Below are 8839 nucleotides of genomic sequence, written 5' to 3'. Positions count from 1 at the left end.
GTGCTGCTGCATCATAGGTGCAGGCAACTTATTACACTGGTAAAACTCCTGCTAGTTAAACAAACAAAACAACTGCTTATGGAAAACGTGCTTAACAGTGAGATCACTGTAAACAGCCTTTATTGCAGTGTACTTTGAAGTAACAGCTTAGCTGCCCCAGATTTACACATATGCCTTGCTTCAAAATCAAAGTGGCTTAGCAGCTCCACACAGTTTCTAACACAGCACAGAAGTCAAAATCTGTACACAAGCTCTGCCTTCTGCTGCTTTTGGGTAGGAAAGACATTGCTGAGCAAATTCCCCACTGCTTTCCCACAGCAACCCGTCTTGTAACGTACACTTGAATTAGCTGTTGTACCTTTCTAAAGATAAAGGGAAGAGTCTGGAGAGTAATGTGCTTCAGAGTATTAGAGTTCGTAGTCATCTGGATGGTAGAGCTCGCTCATGAGGCGGTAGATGTAAGAAGGTGCATTACCCCCAATGTTAGAAATGAAGAGAGTAATGAGCTCTGGAGGGACATAGTCAAAAACTGGGCAGTGAACGTTGATCTTTGCCAGGATCTCCCCTGTAAAGTGAATAGCAGCAGTATTAGACTTGAAATACATTTAGCCTTCTGCACATCTTCCTGAGCCCCTAAACAAACTGACTATGCACGTGCCACCCTGAAGTTATTATTTAAAGAAATCCTCACAAGGCCAAAACTAAAAACTGGTGCCGAGCCTGGTGTCTTCATTTCAAAAGTCATCATAACATAGAAATGGGGCTTTTGGAAGAGACTTTGCTATCTAAAAATGGGCTTGGTTGCTGATGCCTTTCTAAAGATGGTGCTTGTGTGGGAAGCTCATTGCAGAGATACTGGGTTTCAAAAAGTTAATACAAGTTATAGAAGAGAACAGAAGCTGCCCTCAGTGTTGGCCATCTGCCCTCTCCCACAGGAAACTGCCACCTGCCTGGCATCATTATCACCATCCTGTAATAAAACACTGACTGTTTCAGAGCTGAAGCAAAACTGCAAAGACAGTGTTCAAAAGAAATCCTTTTTCTGCACTTTCTGTAATAGAAAGTTACAAAATTAGATGGTTCCCAGCACTTTTCTCTGCTGAGGACAACAGGAAAGGATTTTCTGTCCTGGGTTATAGGACAGTCTTACACTTAATTTTTATGTAAGTTATTAAAAAAAAAATTAAAAACTATAGCCTGAAGCAGCTTGACCAGACATATGAAGAAGAACCAGTACCTTCTGTGAATGGCAGCACTTCCTGTGGTGACACAAACTTGTGGAATGAGTCTTCTTCATTAGGGAACTAAAGAAGGAGTACAGGAAGGTCAGGAAAAAAACAACCTACCTGATTATCCTAGTGAAAACAGGTCCTGCCACTGGAGAGAACTACTGGGAGAGGAAGATGACTTGCCAGGTGATATTACATCTGTTTACAGTAATTACATAGTGTCTATGTCTAGAACCTCTCTAAATGTCTAAAGTGAAAGGTTTTTCCTCAGAGCTTTTAGAGCCTTCGGCAAAGCCTACGGAACTGGAACAGTGACTTCCTCAGTCTGCAACTTCATCTGACAATATTGAAAAAGTACTGAGTGTAAGAAACAGTTTCGAGCATCTCATTCTACCTCCTCTGCCTTTCAACACTAATGGCATAAACTGAAATCTGTTGTGGTTGAGGAAAAATAAGTACGGTGATGTCAGTCTCTAGTAGGCAGTGGTCTACATCCTTATACCCAATGCTCTGCTTTGCATATGGGGCAAAAGAGGGAGCTTCAAGGAGATCCTGAGGTATGCCAGATTTGGGTGAGAATCCTTTGTCTGAAGGAACAGTGCCAGATGGGGGAGATGGTTCATTTATCGACCTTGACAGATAGTGCTCTCCAACCTAAGCTCCGACAAGTAAAAGCCCCTGCAGGTACGGTCCTTAAGGGCTGCTGTACTTACCTGCGGTGAAAGCTTGAACATGGGAGCACACACGATGAGCGGAGTAGAGTGGTGTTTAGCTGCCAGTGCCAGAGTGTGAGTCCCACTCACAGCAATCAGGGCACCATTGGCCAGGATTGTCTTTGTACCAATGATGACCTTAAAAGGGCAAATCAGCATTAGAAGATAGCATGTTCCACAGCAAACTGGGGAAGGAACACTTCCTGGCTCGGACCCTGACAGATGAGTTGGAGGAGAAGTGTGTCAGAACAGCCAGCCAGCCAAAGGCTGAAGTTATAGGGCAGCTGGATGCCTGATCTGTTTCATCTGGCACTGGCTCTGCACTGAGATGTTCCTCTCTAACAGGAACATGACTCCAGCATGGTGAAGCCAGCACAGAGAACTTCAGAGGGCAAACGTATGTTCTATTGCAGGGAACACCAAGCCAAAACTGGGCTGTGGTCTCTGTTGTTCTACAAGCCTACAAAGTAAACTTTGTACAAGTAATTTGACTGCTTGCAGTAAAATGGGAATAATGTAAAGCAGCTTAAAATATATAGAAATTAATTAATGTGGCTAGATTTTAATGTTACAAGTACTTTTTTTTTTTTCTTTTTTTTTACTTTGGGGTGCCACATCTTCATCTCTATAGAAGTACAGAACAGGTCTGTTTGAAAAGACACACCCTTCACCAGGGTGATTCCCTTCATCAGCCATCTTGTGTTCCAGGCAAGGGGGGTTTCTTCCCTTTGGAAATGCTGCTTTTTGTTCCATCTTCTTTAAAAATTGAGGTTAATCCTTTGAGGTTCTCTTGTAACTGTTCTGCCTGTAAGCCACTAAACCGGAAAAACCTATCACCATGCAGTCCGTCATCATACTGACTTAGGGTTCCAGACAATCTCCACCCCAGCTGTAAACAGGGACTATTACAATTTTGAGTCTTCAGAAATATATCCATTATTGCTGAGACCAGCATTTAGGAGGCATAAGCATACAACCTGCCATTAATCCCTCCTCTAATGAAGCCCTCCTTACCTTGTTGACTCGAGACATGACAGCAAAAATAGCTGCATCACTCATGACAGTAGTTTCAATATTCTCTTTAGATAGTCGGACAGCCATTTCATGACCCTAAAAAGAGGGAGAATCCAATTGGTCCCCTGGGACAGAGCTCCTGCAGTTCAGTTGTCGAGACAGCAGCACTCAATTCTCGTCTGAATTGCAAAAATACCAAGCAATGGAACACAAATACAGCCCTCTGACTGTAGGATGCCGGGGTAGGATAACAAGCTGTCTCCAGTCTCCCAACTGCAAAGGAACTTCCATAATGTTCAACTTGCCTCTAGGGACAAGCTTTTAGTAAGAATGCGCAGGACAACATGGTGCCTGGAGAAGACAGCCAGCCCAGGCCTTACCTGGCAGAACGGCGCACACTCTGCCACGATGACCTGGAACTTCCGCTTGCGGGCAGCTTCCTTCAGGAAGGCCTCAACAGTGCGCGAGTAGCCGATGGTCATGATCACCTCATTGGAGTGGATGTGCTCCAATGCCTGCATCGCAATGTTATCAGTGGTGCCCTCTGCGACAAAAGGAAGACGTAGGTGGAAAAGCAACACTTGTGCTGCTAGGACTGTCCTCCAACAAGATAATTTTTCACTAGAACCATGTTATGAGCACTAGTAGAGCAGGAGCAGCTTTTCTTCCCATTCTTTTTGCCAGGGGAGAGGGACCAAGAAGCTGGCCTTTGAATGCCCCATGCGTCCTAGCTACGCATAGAAATAGCTCTATTGAAAATTCTGTCATGAGGGGAGTGGATTGTGTCAGCGCTACTCTAGATAACCACCATGCACATAGCCCTTCAACAGTTTTGCAGTTCAATAGCAAGGCAACTTGGGCCTCAGAAGGTGAGTCAGGTCCCTGATCTGTCACAAGTATCACAAATAAAGAAAAATGTGTCACGGTGCTTTGTGACAAGGGTCAGGTTATATGTGCAAAGGGATTAAGTCCAACCTTGGCATATTTTTTAGACTCTTCTTTAGAGGACTCAAGACTTCCCAGAGGACCAAGAGCACAGGCCAACACCCCCCATGCTGTTCCCTTCACAATGTTCCACCCATCTCCCTGTAAAGCAGAGGACTTAGTTTAAGTCATGGTAGCAGCAGGGATTCAGTCCCTTAGTTCCTTCAGATTAAGCCTCCCATATCCTTGCTGTTTTCTTTCCACCTAGAGAAGGGGGAAGCATCAGTCCCATCCCATAAGAAGCTCCTCTCAGGAGCAGTTCAGACCCATCCGTACCTAACTCTATCAGCATCTCATTAATAGCTTCAATAACGTTAGCTCTGAGGGAGGGATAAGGGGTTCTGAAATCCTCGCTCAGTCCTCCAGAAGTCAGGAGTTTGTGCAGGGACTCTTGCTGATCACTTTCCTCGCTGCGCCCATGAAGCCTGTGGAGAGAAGCAGCTCTTCAGCCTCAGGAAAGAGCGCAGGGCCACAGCCAGGCTGAGCAATGTCCCCACAGCACAGCACAGGAGACAGGAAGGAAAGCCACACAGAGGAGGCACACCACACCAACAAGCTTCCCTAGCTGTCTAGGCAGAGAGACACTCAAATCTCTGCCAGAAGTGCTGCCTTAATTCATGTGCAAACACTGCTGTCCACAGATGAGAAGCAGGCTCGAGGCTACTGCTCCAGCAGGATGGACCCTCCTGGGAATAGAAGGAGAGAACAGCCCAAGGTCAGGGCACAGACTGTTCTCATGCACCCACAACACATACACCAGGTGGTTTCTATAGAGGAAATGTCATCAGCCACACTGGAAACAACAGGCTTGCCTTTGATGTTAAACTTGCTCAATCCTTCTCTAAGAAACAGGGGAGAAAGGAGTGATGGAAACTAATGCGGTTTCACAGAAGCAACTGAACATGTTGCGTGGGAGGGCTGTTCTAGGCTTCTAGAGAGATACTGGCAGCAAGAGGGAAAGTTCACCTGCCATACTCCTCACGAATGACCTTCAATACTCGGCGCACCATGTTGCCCACAGTTGTCTCTGACGGCTGCGCTGCCGTCATCCTCTGGCCCTCTGTCCGGATCAGATCCATGAGCTCCCCTGGAAGAGAGGAGGGCCTTGGTTATCGCTGCCCAGAGCAAACCCACGTGAGCATCAAACCAGCGCACCCCCTCAACATCCCAGGGCCAGCGGCTTCTCCGGCACGGGCACCTCAGCACCGAGAACAGCAAGGAGCCCCTCACAGAGTTGCTCGTCCCACGGCGGGTTCTGCAGTGGGAATCGCTTGGACACAATGCGGACTTAGGGAAGACCATAAGCGGTGCATTTAGTGAAAGAGGAAACCACGTGCTGCTGGAAAGGTCCGTGCTCGGACTGACACCGCTGGAAAAGCCAGGCTGGAGCGAGGCAGCTCCTCAGGCAATGCTGTTCGGGAGCACAGCGGGCTGCGAAAGGCCGCGCGGCGGCAGGACAAGCACTGGGAACCCACTGGCCGCTGCCAGCGAGGCTCCAGTTCCCGAGGGCTCCATCACTGCCCCTGCCCCGGCCTCGCTGCTCCCTCCGCACCGACAGCCGCAACCGGGGCGCCGGGCCTCGCAGAAGCTCCCCCGCCACTGCCCTCCTGCCGCCGGGCCCTGCCGCCACCCGGCTCTCACCGGCCCGGCTCCATCGCCCGTGCCCGACGATCTTCCGCAGCAGCGACAGCGTCTGCCGCGCCGTGTCCTCGGAGCGCGGCCGCTCCCCACCGCGCCGCAGCCGCGCCGCGAAGGCCTCGATCTGCTCCGAGAGCTCCGAGCCGCGCTCGGCGGCACCCGGCATGGCGGCGGACCTTCCGCTTCCGCCACGCCGCCGCTCCATTGGCAGGGCTGCCGAGGTACGCCCGCCCCCCAGCGGCGTCCAGCCAATGAGCGGCGGCGCTGCCGTTTCCCGGAAGACGGGCGGGGCCCGGGGCCGCGGGCAGGCCCGCCCGGAGGGGTTTACTTTGGATCGGGCGGCGGGCTGGGGGTGAAGAGCCAAAGCAAATGGGCTGGGAAAGGCGCAGTTCCTGGCAGTCCAATTGTTCTTGCTGGCAGAGACAGAACCGGCCTTGGATAAGGCAGGAATGTAGCTCCTTTGTGTCTGGTTCCTGGAGCAATGTGTTCAAGGAACAGGCAGGAGCCACGGAATGATTCTCATTGCCGTACTGCTTTACTCTGTGGCTCTGATCCGTGTCCTGTTGTTTTAGATTAGGAAATCAAAGCAAACTGGCTTATGCTGGAAGTTTTCAGCAGTTGCTTCACGCAGAGGCCTGTGGGGCCTTGGATGTTCCTCACATCTTTTTTGTGCTTGTCTGGTTCCTTTAGGACTCGCCCTACAGCCAGCTGCCATCCAGCAACTACTGGGTCTCTGGCAAGATACCAACAGCTGGTGTGCTGGCTCTTCAGGACTTAATGCAGGTGATTTGTCATCCAAAACCTGAGGTGGACTGAGAGTCCTTCCAGACCTCTCTCCTCCTCCTTCCTCAAGTGCCCGTGTATGCCTGAAAGCCAGGGCACCCGGCAGCCTGGAAAAGCAAGCTTGCCACATCCCTCCAACACCTGGCAAAAGGCTACGCTTCTGGGTTTGGCTGGATGTGCTTGTGGGGGACTGTGGCCCTGACTGGAATTCAGAGTTTCCCTCCATGAAGAGCTTGTCTTGTCCTTTGCCCCTGGAGAGAGTCAGTGGAGGGTGACAGGATTTGCCCAGCTATTGGCTGTGCTGTGCTGACTGGCCACCTCCTGTTTCCCTGATGCCTTCTCTCCCCCTTCTCTTCCTGTGAGTGTCTGTTTTCTTCAATCACGTGTAAATCAGAGGCTCCCTGGAGCAAGGCCTGCCCAGCTCTGCATCTGTGTGGGGAAACCCCATCCCCCTTTGCCCCTCTGCACAGCCATGTTGCAGGTGGGGCAGGGCAGGGCTGCCCATGCCCATCAGCTGCCTGCTGCTGCCCATGGCTGTGCCCATGCAGTGCCGTGTGCCAGCTGCCTTGGTGAGCAGAAACAGCTCCCACACATGCACCCGGGGACTGGGACATGCAGTGAATTAGCAAAAAAAAAAAAATCATTGCTTTGGAGCTTTCCTTTGTTTACTTATCTTGCTAGTAAACAGAGCAGCTCTTGGAGATTAGGCAGGACAGAGAAGAGGAAGGGAAACTGGGCCCTGAGGTTATGACCTCCTTGTGGGTGCTGGGCTGTTTACATTCCCTGCTCCAGTCTCAGTAACTATTATGGGACAGTTTCTTCCCAGTGCCTTGCCAGGCTGCAGAGCTTTTCCCCTTTTTGTGCTGTTGTTGCCCTGTTCCCTACAGCACTTTCTGCTGGGCACTGCTGCCACAGCTGGCATAAGACAGCTGGCAGTCTGGTGTCCCCTGAGGGGCAGAGTCCTGCACTTGGTCTGTTGCCTTGTGTTTCATGAATGAAAGCCTCCGAATGGGGATTTCAGGAGCTGTTAGCCTTGCATAGCTGAGCTGAGCCAGAACCTGTGCCTCTCTGGAGAGCTGAAAGGCAAAATCCAGGCTGCTCAGGAGGACCGTGGCTACAAGACATCTGGTTGTCATTAGCCAGCAGCTACTATCAGGACCCAGTGAGTTAGACAAGGAGTGCCCAGGAGGAGTGGCAGCAAAGGCAGTGCAGGGACTGTGGGGCAAATGGAGAAGGCAGCTGGAAAGATGCATGTTGGTGTCCTGGTGTACTCTGCTAAAATCTTGCTGCCTTGTAGGCTGTTCTGGCCACTGTGGCAGAAGCAGTAAGATGGGGGGTGTATGTGTGCATCCATAGGCAGCTGGAAGGAGTCTCACCTGGTGGTCCACAGCTGCTGAGTGTTTCAGAGCAGGATGCCCCCTCTGCTGCTACAAACAGCCTCCTCCACAGCACACCCTCCTTCCCTTCCTGGGTGTACCCAGGACTCTGGGGCAGAGTCGATGGCTTCAGCTTCCCAGCTGGTGCACGAGCAAGCAAGGAAGCTGACACAACTGCAGATGGTGCTGGTGCTGGAGACAAAAGAGCTGAGTAGAGGATGAGCTGGCTGGATAAGCATGGCAGCACGTTTTATGGGCCTGCAGTGGGGCTGAAAACTGTCTCACCTCTTTGGAGAGCTGCCAGCCTACCCAGGACAGCATCCTGCTCTGTACCATCAGGGATGGCTGCTGGAGACATTGCTTTCCTCCTCCCAGTGAATTCTGCATCCCTGGAGGCTGAATGTCATCCCCCAAGTGCTCATGTGAGGGAGAACAAGGCAGGATAGAGGCTGGGTAGAGCCTAGGAGCACTGGAACATCATGTACTGGGAGGCTGTTTGGATTAGAAACTCTCAGCGGGTAAGTGGGCTGGACGAAATGCCAGGGAGGGGAATCAGTTTCCTGAACTCTAGTAATTGGACTCATCTGCAACACCAGGGTAAGCAAAGTGAGCTGCTCACGCTCAGCACAGGCAAAAGGAAGGAGCCAGGAGAGGAGAGCCAGCCGAGCCACAGCCCAGCAGGAGCAACAGTGCAGGCTGTCAGCACAGCATGGACTGTGAAGACTGGATGGGCAGCATGGGAAGAAGCAGCGTTACTGCTAGGTGCCTAAGCCACTTGCTGAACACAAGTGACTGAGTTAAGGATGTCACAGTGCATGGGAGTGGGGGGAATATGAAGCACAGTCTAAGAGGAAGGATGCACCAAAGATATCTTTGGTGTGACATGATTGCTCTTTGGAAAGTCCATGCTCAAATGCCTGAGACAAAAACAAGTCAAGCCCAAAGCTCTTGCAGCCACCGATGTAAAGCCAGGAGTGAATGTGCTGAAGGGCTGAGGGAGCCCAAACCAGTGTTTTCGGCATGCTACAGGGGAGAAAGTAGATCACTCAGTAAGTCAAGGGGATGAAAATAATGAGCTGAACTGAGTGTGGAATGCATATTT

General features: G+C 50.9%; 1 protein-coding gene across 2 annotated transcripts; it reads right to left on the bottom strand.

Moving 5' to 3' along the window:
* Positions 1–81: 81 nt before the first annotated feature.
* On the bottom strand, positions 82–5761 carry EIF2B2 (eukaryotic translation initiation factor 2B subunit beta). 2 transcript variants are annotated; one of them, XM_032689965.1, is made up of 8 exons: positions 5582–5761; positions 4907–5027; positions 4217–4365; positions 3337–3500; positions 2957–3052; positions 1943–2080; positions 1238–1304; positions 88–565 (listed from the first exon to the last, which is right to left on the bottom strand). In XM_032689965.1, the coding sequence occupies exons 1-8, from the start codon at positions 5742–5744 to the stop codon at positions 408–410; spliced, it is 1056 nt and encodes a 351-aa protein (XP_032545856.1). In that variant the 5' UTR covers positions 5745–5761; the 3' UTR covers positions 88–407. The 2 variants fall into 2 exon arrangements, with proteins under 2 accessions (XP_032545857.1, XP_032545856.1); XM_032689966.1 differs by lacking the exon at positions 1943–2080 and having other exon boundaries at positions 82–565.
* Between the last annotated feature and the right edge of the window lie 3078 nt (positions 5762–8839).

Source organism: Chiroxiphia lanceolata, chromosome 6 (assembly GCF_009829145.1).
Source record: "Chiroxiphia lanceolata isolate bChiLan1 chromosome 6, bChiLan1.pri, whole genome shotgun sequence".
Classification (NCBI taxonomy): Eukaryota; Metazoa; Chordata; class Aves; order Passeriformes; family Pipridae; genus Chiroxiphia; species Chiroxiphia lanceolata.
Note: the sequence above shows the minus strand (reverse complement) of the source record. Positions and strands in the feature narration are given on the sequence as shown.

What these genes read in the sequence shown, in the direction of transcription:
- EIF2B2 (XM_032689965.1), bottom strand. Translation starts at nt 5,744, where the DNA reads ATGCCGGGTGCCGCCGAGCGCGGCTCGGAGCTCTCGGAGCAGATCGAG. An exon ending in ATTCGTGAGGAGTATGGCAG is followed by an intron (nt 4,366 to 4,906) that starts GTGAACTTTCCC and finishes TTCTCTCCACAG; the next exon opens with GCTTCATGGGCGCAGCGAGG. An exon ending in AGTGTGCGCCGTTCTGCCAG is followed by an intron (nt 3,053 to 3,336) that starts GTAAGGCCTGGG and finishes CCCTCTTTTTAG; the next exon opens with GGTCATGAAATGGCTGTCCG.